At 39.8% G+C, this 15,367-nt stretch overlaps 2 protein-coding genes and 1 long non-coding RNA gene across 3 annotated transcripts in view; 1 reads left to right on the top strand and 2 right to left on the bottom strand.

The window, feature by feature from the left end:
* cavin2b (caveolae associated protein 2b) overlaps positions 1 to 1,628 on the bottom strand; it is a gene marked incomplete in the record, with an annotated part of 38,602 nt that extends 36,974 nt beyond the window's left edge. Inside the window, 1 exon segment of the mRNA XM_014008524.1 lies at positions 1,578 to 1,628.
* The window catches only part of fmnl2b (formin-like 2b), a gene marked incomplete in the record, with an annotated part of 34,348 nt that continues 19,679 nt past the window's right edge, over positions 699 to 15,367 (bottom strand). Inside the window, 12 exon segments of the mRNA XM_014008521.1 lie at positions 699 to 4,502; positions 4,594 to 4,717; positions 4,802 to 4,925; positions 10,227 to 10,325; positions 10,430 to 10,531; positions 10,718 to 10,878; positions 10,955 to 11,084; positions 12,863 to 12,943; positions 13,058 to 13,126; positions 13,201 to 13,435; positions 14,430 to 14,632; positions 14,768 to 14,892. Coding sequence (XP_013863975.1) covers positions 4,629 to 4,717; positions 4,802 to 4,925; positions 10,227 to 10,325; positions 10,430 to 10,531; positions 10,718 to 10,878; positions 10,955 to 11,084; positions 12,863 to 12,943; positions 13,058 to 13,126; positions 13,201 to 13,435; positions 14,430 to 14,632; positions 14,768 to 14,892 — 1,418 coding nt within the window.
* The window catches only part of LOC106517604 (uncharacterized), a 15,625-nt gene continuing 10,993 nt past the window's right edge, over positions 10,736 to 15,367 (top strand). Inside the window, exon 1 of the long non-coding RNA XR_001310228.1 lies at positions 10,736 to 10,820. This is a non-coding gene — a long non-coding RNA (uncharacterized LOC106517604). The remainder of the gene's footprint in view (positions 10,821 to 15,367) is intronic.

Raw genomic sequence — 15,367 nt, 5'->3', positions numbered from 1 at the left:
TATCGTGACCCCTCTGTCATGATATGTATCGTAGCGCCAAATTCTTGCCAATACACAGCCCTAAAAGTGTGTCTCGGAATGCAGAAAACATTTTCTAAGTGTCGACTGGTGAATATTTATTATTATTAATATTTATGACAGGTAAGAAGTGATAAACATACTTCAAAACTAGGTGAAGTCATAATTTTTCAACTAGCTAAAGGTCTAAGTTGTTGATTGACTTCAGGTCTGATTTAGATCATTGTTACTTATAAATTATGTATTTTCTTGTATGTATCTAGCTGTTTTCCATGATTTTTGAATTAAATTAACATAATTAACAATTATATTAATTTACTGTAAAACTATTACAAATAATTTGTGACATAGATCCAGTTGGGCTGTGAGCTGTTGCCCTGTTTGGACACCATCTTTGCTCCTCCACGTCGTCACAGATGTTGGCAGTGGGCAGGATAGATGAGGCTCACTCTAGTGTTATTCATCTCTATGGTCCTGATACAAAATACCTGGAATTAAGAAAGTTGGGTTTCTGTTTGTCACTTGGTAATAGTTGCTGCAGAATGTTGGCATGTTGATCCACTGTCACCAGCCAGTTAGAAACAACAACACAGCAATCATCAGTTTGTATAATTCCTGAAAATAAAGAGACTCAAGAAGCACAGGATGCTGGGTAATGTCCATGACTCACTGAGACAGAGTTTTGTAGATGAGGTGTGTTTATTTGCACACCAAAATACAGAATAACAGCAACGAGCAGCACACACACAGACAGAGAGCATTGCTACACAACCTTCTAAAAAACATATGTACATGTAGAAAACTTTGTGCTCTTGACAGTTTGAAATTTTTAAAAGGAGGGTGTGGGGTCTGGGTGGAGAGCTGGGAGAGTCGATACTRTGGCCAGAAACACTGCAGCAAAACTGCAGGTGAGTCCAGGTATGTCTGGGTTAGACCTGCCAGGAACCAGAACCAGCACACTTTAAGTTAGCATTTTTTTGGTGGGTGAATCAGAGTTGTTTTTTTTATTTATTTGTAATCATTAATTTTTTTTGTTTGTAATCATTAATCAAATTTTTTTTATCTCTGATTAATGATTACAAACYGGAGGAAGTGGCCAAATCAAACAAATCTCTAACTCCTCTAGTGTGCTGCAGACTTTAAGCTGCAGGTTTACCATGTTCAGGCCGTCGGCGTTAAAGGGAACCCGGACTAGCTGTAACATTAGACATTATTTGATAAATCTTTACTTCAACTGTGAAACAAAGTCCGTAAAAATACTGTAGACTGTTTAGATTTTATAAATTATAAAAAATAATTGTCACACAGACGGAGCCATTTTATTAACGCCACAAAGCATATCAGGTGAATGATGACGTAGACTTAAGTTTTCCGGTGCTCTATCCACCCTGAAGGTTAATATCTGACGATCAGCTGCTTCATGGAAGGAGAACCTCAGTTTAGCCTATTAGCCTTTGTGTTTGCACCTGAGCCAATAAATGTATTTGGCGATATAGTGTTAGCTAAACTAGCGCCACATATTTGTTTGGGAACTACACTACATCACTACGCCATATAAGTGTGTGTGTGTGTGTGTGTGTGTGTGTGTGTGTGTGTGTGTGTGTGTGTGTGGGCGCTAATACAGAAGCTAACAGGCTAAGCTGAAGTTCTTCCATAAAGCAGCTCTGTTGTCCTCCAGTTACAGTTTGAATCAGTTCTAGATTCTCCTTTTTGTCAAGGCTCTACAGTTGAAGTAAATGCTCATCAAATAATGTCTAATGTTGCAACCAGTCAGGGTTCCCTTTAACCATAATTGTGTGTTTCAAGTGCTGGTCCAGTAAAAAAAAAAACCAAAAAAAAAAAAAAAAACCACAATGACAGGAAGTGATACTTCAACGTGAAAGTACCAAAGAAACAGAGTTGGGTAAGATTGGGCTTTGATTGCCCAAATGAGACTGGAGCTTCCAGACTCTGGATCTTGGTTTTGCAAGGCCAGTATTTACAGTAGTACACGGCAGAATACATCGAAGTGAGAGAAGGAGAACCCTGTACAAGATTCAGACCAAAGGAACCCAAACAACCACAGAACCACAGACCTTCTGACAAAGATTTCTAGTTTCACAGTGGTGGAAATAATGATTTGATCTCCTGCTGATTTTGCACATTCACACACGAAATAAACTTAGTTTTTATGTTCCTTTCATTTTGATGCAGAGAGACAGAATATCAGCCTGGAGTCTTTCTGTGTGGAGTTTACATGTTCTCCCCATGCACGTGTTGGTTTTGACCTCTGGAATCTTTTAATATTCTTAAAATGATAGCGGCATAAACCAAAATTTTTGCTTCACAAATGTTTCACATCAATTTTGTTACATTTGAAAACAAAGTGTGTGTTGGGGGGCCAACTTCACTCAGGTGAATCAGAGGCAGGATGTTTTTCTGTGTTTGACAAGTGTTTTTCTCATACTCAGAATTTCTCCTCCAAACATTTTCAGGTTGAGTTGATGCTAAAGAGTTGGATTTTTGTCTCATCCGACTGCAGCACAAACTTCTGAATCATTTGGGAAAAACTTTACACAGCGCTACACACTGAGAGCGACTGATGGTTATTATATTTCTTCCATTTCTGAATGATAACACYAACACTGGCTTTACACTGCGTCCGCCACGGTGCGAAGCCCAGAAGTGCTCCGAGAAGCATGAGCAGGATTTGTGAGATTGTGTGATAAAGCCAGTGAAAAATACTGAAGTCAGATCTAAACCATTCATTCTGTGCAAGTTAAATATCATGGTGTTTTGTTTGTTTTATGTGTGAATGCATAGCCATAAATTGTACATTTTGACAGCATATATGTATAAATTACCCATAATATAGCTAGGATTCAATAAAATGTGGTGTGCCTTTAGGCAATTATTTTGAAAACAGGGGTATTGTGCTCGTTCATTTTCCTGTTGGTGTGGTGCAATCTTTATAGATTGATTCCACATTTGTCCGGCCGTCTGGTAAATATAGAACCGAGTCAAATTTTTGTGGATCGCTGTGCGCATGCCGCCACTCTGGGTAAGCAYTGTTAAATGCTCTCATTGACTATAAAGGGAGAGTTTTCACTGTGGAGTTAGTGCCGTAGCAGAGCTGAGCAGATGAAGGTTAAATTGGGGTTTACAGTTACTGCCTTCTCATCAAGTTCCTTGTTAATGGTCTTATGGTCCATTACAGTTTTGTGAAGGTCTATAACCTGGTCCCCAAAGTCCTTTAACAGGTTTTTGGTCTAATCTATGGAGGAGGAGAGGTTGTGATGGAAGACACTGATTCAGAGGGGAAAAAAGCTTTTTACACATAAGAGATCAGGGGTGTTTTGAGAACGGCTTATTTAAGGGATTATTTGTGTGCCACATGGATGCATAAATATTGGATGAGAGAGAATTCTGGTTGGGTTCATCATCATCATCCTCACAGTCAGGCATGGAGGTGGAAACAGAGTGATTTGGGTCTGTTTCACAGGTGTCGAACTCCGGTCCTCGAGGGCCGCTGTCCTGCATGTTTTCTTGTTTTCCTGCTAAAACACACCTGATTTGCATGAATGGATGATTAACAGGCTTCTACAGAATTTAAGGAGTTACTTGAAGCACTGAATCAGGTGTGTTGAAGCAAAGAAACAAGGAAAACATGCAGGATAGCGGCCCTCAAGGACCTGAGTTTGACACCCCCTAGTTTGTGCTTGGACATAAAAAATACTTATTTTCTCAAACATAAAATTCAGTTTGTAAGCTTTTATCAAACAAGGATTTAATTCTAGATTCTTGGTTGATATTTCTGTCTCTCTTAATTGAAATGAAACTAAAAATTAGGGATTGTTCACTAAGTAAATGACCAAAATTACAAACTCAGCATGAGATTAAATAATTTTCCCCGCTGTAGAGGGTAGAGGTGTTTGGTGTTGGTACAGTTAGCCCTCATGGGATTTTAAAAGCTATGTGCATGTCCTTGTTTTGGTCCAACTCTACAAACCAGATCTCACTTCTTAAGAATGCTTTTTTTTTTCTAAAAATGAGGCACGATGCTGGAGCGTGGACTTTTTAGCACCATGTTAATTCTTTTGTCAAGCTGACTTTTTTTTTTTACAGCTACAGTACCTGATCTCTTAGGCAAGTGAAAAAGAAGTTTCAGGAGTTTATTTACTTTTTGTTGCAATAAATATCACCACCACTTTCAATAASAAACATTTTGATTTTCCTCTGAAAATTTCCAGTTATGTGTTTTTGTTCAGAAATGGACTTTCAGCACGAGAGTCCTTTAAAGTTTTCTGGAAAACTCAATCTGTGTCAGCCGCCATCTGAAGAAAAGCACATGATGGAGTCAAAAAGGTTAAAGAAGAACTCTGACCCTACATCAGCTGAATGTTGGAGTTTTTCATCAGTTCGCTTCAGAACTTGTTTGCTTTTGTAGAACTCTAGTCTCAGGGTTTAACTGGCCCCAGAGGTTCGAAGAAGTCTGGGTACCTGGCCTGTGAACAAACAGTCCAATAAAATAACATAAAAGCATGATGTGATCAGTTCATAATGATCAATCGGAAATGTTCAAAGTGCTAATTGGACCTGTTGATTTAAAGTGGGCGTGGTCAGTGTTTTTCTCAGTAGTGCTCTTCAGTGTGGGCGGAGTCACAAAAGAAGCGGGAGCTACGTTTGGCTGATCGAGCAGTGAAGGGCACCGTTTTGAGAGCTGCACGTAAGAAAACAGAAGATGACAGTTAAAAAGCGCCTGGTCTGATGTGGTTATTTGTCTGTATGATGTTAATGATGTTACCTGTGATGATGTCCTCTATGGCRCCATCTTTCCCTTCGTAAACATGTCTGCTGTCTTTGCCTTGACGTCGTCTGAGCTCTGTGATCAGCTCCTGTTGTTGCCGCCTGCCTTTATGGGATGGAGACTGGAATATGGGGGGGTTAGAGTTCAGTTACATTTATTACAGTCATGGTTTTTTATCAAAGGTACTTTATTTATATAGCACATTCTAAAAAAAACAAAAGCTGAAAAAAGGCCTTGTGTTTAGTTCTGTGGGTTTTTCAACTATTCTGACAATTTTTAAACGTAATTTCAAATGTGTTTTACTGATTTACTCTCAGTTTTTTACTCGTTTACAGTCACAGGACAGTACAGGTAGAAATCCTGTGTTCCAGTGGATTTGTCATATTAACATATCCTCCCCCTGTCAGCAATAATCAGTACTAGATCCTCCAAACAGAGTCTCATTGTGGTGTTAGAAATTGTGCTCTGTACACTCTATACTAGGGCTGCCACGATTAATCGACGACTAATCGATTATTAAAATAATTGTTTGTGGCAGSCCTACTCTATACACACTTCTTGCTGGTTTTAACACAGTGATATGAACACAAGAGCTAACGTGAGCTCATAAGATGCAGTAATACCTTTCAGTAAATTATCCAACAGAGGATATAGTCTGTTTTAAAATGTATTTGGAGCAGACAGAGCACTGAGGAGAAATAAAAAACAGGACTTTTTGCCAAGAATTTAAGACCGTTTTTAACCTAATCTGTGTCGACTTTATGTGACCCACTTGGCCGAGCCAAGCGTCAAGAACTGGCTAATAAGTTAATGGTGCAAGTGGCTGATAGATTTGTGGTGCGTGGATCCATGGATTCAGAATTGGCCAATTATTTTATGGTGTAATGCAGTGATTCCCAACCAGGGAACCTGTGATGATGTCCTCTATGGCGCCATCTTTCCCTTAGTAAACATGTCTGCTGTCTTTGCCAATACGCGAGCATATTTACAGGGGGTCTGTAGAAAAATTTCCCAGGTGTGTAAAAAATTTATAAAAATAGGACTGAGATATGTAGTGCCCTATGATTTCCGCAATGCGGAAAATGCAAACGGAAACACGAAATAGACACAAAATGGAATCCTGTATAAAATGTGGAATCTCACGGAATTTGCTCATTTGGGGTATTTGGTGTATTTTGGACGCTGCTGCTCCTGTACCTGCCATTACCTGGATTATTTATTTAATTACTTAATCACTTTCAAGGCAACATATTTATCATGTTTAATTGTAGCTGAAAAGAAAAAAATGCCTGAGAATTAAATGTTCTAGGTAGTTAAATAAATAATTTTCATTTATTAATAAGCTGTTGTACATTATAGTTTTGGAGAATCATCATTATGTTTGACTAGAGGTATGACAAAATTGCTCAGGTGGTACACAAGTCTAAAAAGATTGGGAACCACTGGTGTAATGGACCAAAGTGTTGAGCTTTAGAATAAACAAGCCAACGTGTTCATGTTGTACTGAGCCTCTCTGCCATTAGTTGTTGCTAAATCTGTAACATTTTAGGCTGTCAAAGGTGTTTGGTCTATTTAATGTTTCACTTTATCAAATTTTTTAAAAGGTCAGTGCACATTAATTGACGTTTAAGGTAAAAATATTTGATAGATGGTTGCAGACACCTTTCAYAACACACAGTAGTTTAAGCTATATGTGGACAGGCCTGTATCCTTGTGATGGACCACATCTGTCCAGGTCGACAGAAAGTCCTTCAACAAACCGGAAAGATGACTCATACAATGAGTTACGAGACATATAGGGTCAAGAGATCGTCATGACTGTCTCAGCATTTTTTGACTAAAGGCTGATTTATACTTCCATCTGTTATCTCCCACTGACACCTTGTCCTGTAATTGGCCTGAAGTCAGAAGTCTGTTTCACAGAGCTATGTGTTTAGCATTAGCTGATTGGTCTGAACACTGTGAGTGTGTTTGTTTAAATTAGGAATATGGACAGCTTTGAGGAGCATCGTTGCTGTTAACAAAAACAAAACAAAACGTAAAAAAACTACATCTTCCTCCTTCGACTCCTTGTCCAAAAACATAAACCTCTCTTCAAACGTCTGATACATCATTTGGTGAAAAACAACCATCTATCCTGCCTGTTAATTCTACCAGGTTATGTTTTCAGTATTGATCTGTTATGAACAGATTTTCATGAAATTTTGCTCTGGATCACCATTCGGATCCAGGGATTTCTTTAAGGGTGGCTGCAGCTCAAACTGACTGTCAGCTACATGAACAGCACAATGGGCCTCATGCAAGAACATGTTCRTATTTTTATCCTAAATTTCTCTTACTTTTGTTCGTACAAAGGGTTCGTACGAACATGTCACGTCAGATTCAACAAACTCTTCTATCTTCAGGAAAAGTGTGTAAATGAGCTGCGTAAATTTCACCTGTTCGTATCCAGCTGCTCGTGCACGCGAGAGGAGATTAGCATAATTACCACCCCAAAAACACCATATAAGGCTGTTTCCTGCCTCAGATACAAGGAAGTGTCCATTCATGAAAATGACAGCAAAAACTAAAATGAACTTTACGAGTTCAGAGATTGAAGTCCGTCTGTCAGAGATCCAGAAAAGAAAATCTGTCATTTTTAGCAGGTCAGCTGTGGAATAAAAAGAGCTGCTAAAAGTATAAACAACTGTGTTAAATCATTTTCATTTATTCAGAAGCCACAGCGCTGCGCACCGTCCCCCAGGACGAGCTGGAAAGTGTCGCTGCGGAGAGCGGGGTCTTTCTGCTGCTGCCCCCGCACCTGATAGTGGATAAGCCGGCCGGACGGACAATTTATATTGTTAGTCTAAATTATTACATTTACAATTATAACTCTAATTCAAGCAGAATAACTTATTGTCAACATAATTATGGAGTGTGATTTATTTTCAACTCAAAATATCTTCAAACTAACGAAATATAAAGTTATTAGTGAAGAAAACCCGTCTGGATAACAGCAGACTGACTGTTCGTAAAATGTACGACAGGTCTGGACCACTCGTAAATTTTGTTTGTATCTGAAAAAAATCTTAGAAAACGAAAACATTGGTGAATGCCACAAATTCTCCTAAATCACTCGTACGCACAACTTAAGAACAAATCTGTGTGTACGAACGGTTCTTGCATGAGGCCCAATGTTCCTCCGTAGCAAAAACTGGATTCCTTCTTCCTCTCATTTCATTTCTAAACTCCCCACAAACAGTCCAGACAACTAGCATTATGTTCCTTCACTCAGTGAAAACTGTTAAGGAACAGAGCACCTGCAGGAGACAGCCGCTGCTCTCGTATGTGATGCGTTTGAGACCCAGCAAAACTCAAATTTTTGAGTGTTAACCACACGTTACTGCAGGACTAACCCTGGGCTCAGGGGTGTGCCCTCTCCAAGTTCTTCTAGTAGTTTTAGAAAAGACACAATATACAGTACATACATATGTTTCTGTGTCTAAAGGCAACAGTGCAAACCTTTAAGTGTGTATGTGTGTGTATACTTGTTTCTGCTACACAGTGAGGACCATGTTACATTTTTAAATAACAAAGTGAGGACATTTTTGGGAAGTGGGGACATTTTCCTGGTCCTCACTTGTTTTGCAGTTCTACTGCGCTCTACTAGTTAGGTTTAGTGGTATAATTAAGTTCTGGTTAAGGGTTAGGAATAGACTAGTAATGTTAGGGTTAAGGACACTGTCTGGTTTAGACATAAATGCAAAATCCTCAGTTTGATAAAAGTACAAGGATGTGTGTGTGTGTGTATTAGGGGTGCACCAAAAAATCATTTTACATCAGAATCGTGATTATCATTTACAAAGATTCAGAATCGATTTAAAATGTCCCAAAATCAATTTTTATATAAAAAAAAATAAGTAAAGCAAATCCAATGGCACCACATGGGATGTGCTGATGTCATCATGCAGCTGCTTCTGGAACATATGAATGTGCAGAAAGCACCAAAACAAAGAGAAAACTACAGAACTGGAGGAAAGAGAGATTCAACTGACCCCTGTCTTCATTGACTGCAAAGATTTGRGCTCATTTTGGTTTTTACTGAATGAGTCTGAGTTCGACATGAGCTTCAGTTTGTGCAAGGTTTGCAAAATGAAGATGAAGCACTTTGGAAACACGACAAATGGGCTCACATTATCAGCTTTGAATGAAAAATCTATTTTGAATCGAATCGTGGCCCCAAAAATCAGAATCGAATTGTGAGAGAGTAAAAGATTCCCACCCCTATTGTCTACAGAGGAAAAAAGAGAGAGAAGTGGGGCAGCTCAGGCATTATTAAAGGAAACAAATTACAATCATTCTAATATCCTTCCACATGGGAGAACAAAAAGAACACAGGAAGAAGAGAGAGGAAAAAAGAAAAAGAAAAGTGGGGGGTATGGGGAAACTTTAATTACATCAGCCCAGGAATAGGGAGACGGATTCTGTGACTTGTTTCCAAAATTACTGATTATGGGTGAGCAGAGCCACATAACATGGATATACTGTAGGTATCTGGTGTATTTTCAGTACAGAAAGTACAGAGATCTGATGTAAATCCAATTTTAATATCTGTGCTCTGTATAGTGAAAAAGTGTTTTAGTGAGGATTTTAACGTCCACAATGAGAACAGAAATTGGTCGGCAGCTGGTTAGTGTTGGGTCTATCTGGGGTTTCATGATTAATGTGAGCGTGGCTTTGTTCATATTTTCCAGAATTTGTTTTGTTTATGATGTGCTTTAGTTAAGACTCTGTGAAATAAATGTGATAAAATTAACCAGAGGTGTTTATAGAACTCAGCAGGGCATATATCAGGGCCTGGTGCTTCATCAGACGTGCTTCTAGTTGTTTATAAGGTTATCTGTGCAACGTTTGCTGCAATGGGAGCCCTGTGGGATAGCAGAGGGAGGAATTATGATGATTTATTCCCTGCATCTTCTACGTGGCTATAAACACTTGGTGAGACAAAGACAGATCAGCTGTCTCACATCTTGAAGTCTAAACCAGGCCTAATTTCATTCTGGTCACACTACATGGTTTCTAATAGGGGTGTAACAACACATCGATCTGAATTGATTTGAATGGTTCATGATTCAGTTATATCGAGGCAAAATGAAAATATTGATCTATATTATCATTTGCTCGATGTGAATCGATTTCATATGCCCATCTAACACAGTCACTGTGTTAGATGGGCATATGAAATCACATTTAATCGATCGCAGACAACTGAATCGAAATCATATTGTGACAGACTTTGTGGTATCAAGAAATATCGAATCGTCATCCAAACCTATCGTTGTAATATTGTATCGTGATAAAGCTGGTGATTTACACCTTTAGTTTCTAACCAACCAGAAACTGTCTGGACGATGATGTCAGTGTTTTAATGTGTACATGTCACCTTAGTATCCTCTTCCTCCTCCTGTTGCTCCTCCTGCTCCAGTTTCTCCAGCAGCATTTGCTCCTGACGCCGCTTCTGCTCGTTTTCCTCCTCAGCCACCTGAGGACGCACATTTACGGCTGATCAGACAGAGTGCAGGAGGGGCTTTGTGTCAGCAGACCACACCCACACTACAAGGGCGGGGCTTTCTTTGGATCACTCACCCTGTACGCTTTGATGAAACGAACAAAGATGGGAAAGAAGACAGAAGGTGGCATAGTCTTGGAGCTCTCACCAAAAAACTTTACCACGTCTTCGAAGGCATCCTGAAGGTTATCCAAACACACACACACACACACACACACTGTTAGTTTACAGAAGAATCAGTGTTTAGAACTATCATCTCTGTTGAGGGTTAGTTTGTGACCACTCTTGTTTTTGTGTTTTGTAGCTCCTGTAACGTTCACCTGTCTGCTCTGAACATGAACACCTTTCGTCTGTGTCAGTCTCACCTGAGCGATGCGTGCGTCCTCCTGGAGCTTGTTGAGCCGGGACTCGTTCCTGCTGATGAAGTCTTTGAGCGTGGCATTGTGTGACACGCTGAACTCTCTCCAGGTGAGCTCCATGCCRCGCTGCAGCTCCTTCACGTCACACAGCACATTCTCCAGACTCACTACGCACAGGTGAACAGGTGAGTCACTCACGGCTCTCTCCGCGTGCGGCTCTTTTAGATCGGCCGATAGACTCACCTGCAGCAGCCTTGTCGACGTAGTGAAGCTCATTGTAAAACGGAGACACTACTGGATATTTCTCTTGCACCACGTTGGCAATGTAGTGAAGGAGCGTTTGCTTCCTGTCAGTTGATTTGGTTTCCAGCAGCTAAAAACAAACACCAAGATTTTCTTGAGCATATCCCAGCAGGCTGTGCATCACATCTTTACTACAGCATCAGAAAGGAGTGTTGCTCCTATCTTGAAATTATCATCATACATCACTGGAACCTGAAGGAGCTGCTTGTCTTAGTCTGCCTCCTCCGACCTTTAGGAGGCAGGTTCAGCCTCAGCAACCAGGAGGTGGATACAAAATATCTGCTGGAGTTCTGGAAACTCTGGTACCAGAATGTAGGCAATAAATTATTAAGAACTTGTTGGCGTGGGGGATCATTGGGGTCTCTATGGGTGGTATCATTGGGGGAAGGACTACACAATAGTAGAAAATCTGGTAACGCTTTCTTTTACGGTACCCTTATTACCATGTAATTACAAGGTAATAAAAATGTAATTAAAGGTAATTACTACCTTATTACAATGTAATTACGTGGTAATTACGGCACAAAAGAAAAACTACTGTTAGTAAAACTACCTTCATTGGGTAACTACAATCAAATTACTATTCAATAGTAACTCAACACTATTTATAACCAAAAGAATGCAACTAAATTTTGGAGTTAGTGGTTAATTGCAATAAAATATAACTTTAAAACTGTCCAAATTACCTACTACTTATTTAGGTGTTACATAGTGAATTGTAATACATTACCAGGTAAGTGCTACATTACTGCAGACAATTATTACAAAGTAAAATTGTACCCTAATTACCACATAATTACATGGTAATAAGGTAGTAATTACATTTAATTTACATTTTTTATTACCTTGTAATTACATGATACACCGTAAAAGAAAGCGTTACCAAAAATCTTGCGATGGCCATAATATTTGTAAATATTGCAATGATGACATTGCAGTATATATCATTGCAAAATATCTTTTTTTCTTTCTTCTCTTTCTAATTTGTACTCCTACTCTGTGACTTTTAACGTTTTTAGCAATGTCATTTGTGTATTGTGTGAGTTTTTGCTGCCATTAGACTCTGTTCCACTGGCTAAATATTGCATTGGCATTAAAAATACAACTTCACAACTCTTCAAATACATCATCCATTATCTATACCCGATTGTTCCATCCAGGGTCATAGGGGATTCAGTGGTGCCCATACAGCAGTCACTGTGCGAGGGGCGGGATACACCCTGGACAGGTCGCAAGTCCATCACAGGGCCACACACAGAGACAGACAATCATTCACTGCCGGACAATTTAAAGTTACCAATTAACCTAACAGTCACGTTTTTGGGCTGTGGGAAGAAACCRCAACACCTGGAGAAAACCCACACATGCAAAGAGAGAGGACTTGCAAACTATACCCAGAAAGGTCCCTGGGCTGGGATTGGATCTAGCGACCTTCTTGTTGAGAGGCATCAGCTCTACCAACTGAGCCACTGTGCCGTCTCAAATACGTTAGTCAACAATAATTGAACTCCAAGCAGTCCTTTACGATACGAATATTGCGCACACTGATATTGTGATGATGATATTTTCACAATATATTGTGCAGACTTAACTGGGGGGTCTCTGGGTAATGTGGTATTGCTGGTGTTTTCTGAAAACCTGTTTCTACTGAGAAATAAATAATTATTTTAACAGCAACTTTGTGGCTGTTCCTGCATTGATTTAAACATTTTAGCAGCCTGTTTACCTATAAACTGATTAGTTGCTCTTGTATGATCATCTTATTGTTCGGACGGGATCAAACAGAAACTCTGCAGTTTAATCAAGTGAACTTTGTGTGTTTATGTAGTGAGTTGTGTGCCATGTTACCAGGTCTAAACTCTGCAGTTTGAATCCATACACGGCGCCTCTCTTGCTGCTGTTCATGTAGTTCCCCAGAGCCAAAATGATCTGCAGCAGCCACACAAAACAACTCATATTTTATCTAAACACAGTTTCTGGACATTTAAACAACAACAACAAAAAAAAAGTACAGAATCCAAACAATGAGTTACACAAACTAACCTCCAGGATCTTCTTCAATTTCTGAGATGATTTTATAGACACTGAAGCGGCAATCATGGCATGAAGTTGCTAAGAGGGAACACATCAGAATGAGTTTTCATTATTTTTCTTTTATCTTTCCTGCTTTCTTTTTCTTTTCTTACCGGTGTTAACATTTGGATGTTGTCTGCAAAGTTGCCCATGAACGTCATGATGGTCATGCGCTGGCTGAGCCTTTCGATGCGACTGAACTGCATCATGAAGCGATCTTCGTCGCTCAGAGCCTCCAGAGGCTTTCTGTCCCTCTCGTATTGCCGTAGAAGCTTCACCTCAGCCTCAGTTGGCAGGAAACGCATCAGACACTCCACAAAGTCAACGGGAACTGTTCGGAGGTCAAATCTGCACAAAGAGTGAATTTAGGTTTAGGCATGGTTAGATCTGAAACAAACTCTTCAATGAACCTTTGTGTGTGTGTGTGTGTGCGCGCGCGGTTTTTCCTACAACTTGTGGACAATTTTCCAAAAAAAAAAAGCTGCCTCGTGGGGAACGAAGTGAATCGTGGGGATCAATGTCAGGTCCCCACGGGTCCAAATGCATGTTACAGGTGTGGGGTTAGGTTTAGGACCAATGTCAGGTCCCCACGGGTCCAAATGCATGTTACAGGTGTGGGGTTAGGTTTAGGACCAATGTTTAGGTTAGTTTTAGGGTCAGGTAAGTTTCTGTGAGGTTAATTTTAGAGTATGGTCAGGGTTAGGATATAAAGTCTAAAAAACATGAATGGAAGTCAATGGAAGGTCCCCACGGGGTCAAGAAACAAACGTGTGTGTGTGTGTGTGTGTGTGTGTGTGAGATCAAAACTTTTAGAACACCCTCATTTATCCTGTTTTTTTATTTTCAATTCAAACAGCTCAAGTCCAATGAACAGCTTGAAGGCTACAAAGGTAAATACTGAACTGCCAGAGGTTTAAAAATTGTAAGGTTACTCCAAACTAAAAGTCAAGGTGTCTGAATCCAGTTTCCTTCACCATAACAATGCACTCAGAAACTGGTGGAAACTGACAGAAGTTGGATGATTTATCTGTTAAATTTGATGTCAGCAGGGTTTCTCAGTATTTGTTGAAATAACTCTGTGTGGATGTTTATCTCTTTCAAATGGGGAAGCACAGTAAATAACTTGACACTGTGGTCTGCCATTTGAGGGTGCTACTACCTTGGTCTGATGGACTCACATTGCATAAAGGTCTAATAACTTCAGTTAATGACTGAACTTAGCTGCTGATGCTCAGAACTCTGGTTCAGCCTGAACCGTGGAGCTCAGAGTTGGTCTGCCTCACATTACCGGTTGCTAGTAAAAGTTATCTGTTTGATATAGAAAATAATCAGGTCCACCTACGTGTGAATGGCACGGCAGATGATCTCTGAAGCCTGGCCGGCCTTCCTCAGTGTGATGGCCAGGTTTTTGGCCCGATTGGCCTCCAGCAGGGAGACCTTGGATGGAGCTTTTTGAGGAAGCTTCTGTCTGGACAGGGTTAGATCAACTGCTGGACCCTGAGCCTTTGTCTTGAACAGCTCCTCAAACTCCCCCATGTCCAGGTCCTGAGAGACAGACAGGTAATCAGATGTCCTTTAAGAAATGCTCTTAAATTAATTTAAATTAAAAACAATAAAGTTTTCATGAGTCCTTGCAGCTTTTATTTTAATTATAAAGATCTCCAACTCCTGGTCTGTTACCTGCAAAATGGATTCATCATCGATGTCATTGAAGACCGTTCCATTGATCTGGCTGGGCTTGAGAGCAACCCAGTTCAATACTGGCATTCTGAACTTGGTCTGGATTGGTTTCTTTATCTTCACGGCTGCAGGAGACAGGTGAGACAGACACATACAGACCTGTGATGCTTATCGTTACTTTGAGTGAATTAAATTCCACTCGAATGCTGTTTGTACAGATAACGGTTAAAAAATATTGGGTTTTGGCAGTGGTGGCACAGCTAACCAAAAAGTTAGCGACAATAACCAACGTTGGTCAACGTTGTTGTTTTTAAGTGTGCTATATAAATAAAATTGACAGACAAAAAGATATTTTAGATGTTTCTCTGCCGTTCTGCATGTGTGAGTTCATACCAAAACATGACAGCATTAGGGCTGCTACGATTAATCGATTAATCGACAACTAATCGATTATTAAAATAATCTATGACTACTTTAATAATTGATAAATTGTTTTCTTTTTTTTTTGTTCTTCACTTTGTTTTTCTCTCCAAACTGCTTTGACACCTTCCACTGCCACATCTGCCTTTCTGTCCTTGACACACATGCACAGTAGTGGTA

Source organism: Austrofundulus limnaeus, unplaced genomic scaffold (assembly GCF_001266775.1).
Source record: "Austrofundulus limnaeus strain Quisiro unplaced genomic scaffold, Austrofundulus_limnaeus-1.0 Scaffold51, whole genome shotgun sequence".
In the NCBI taxonomy this organism is placed as follows: Eukaryota; Metazoa; Chordata; class Actinopteri; order Cyprinodontiformes; family Rivulidae; genus Austrofundulus; species Austrofundulus limnaeus.
This window is presented reverse-complemented; position numbering and strand designations above follow the sequence as displayed.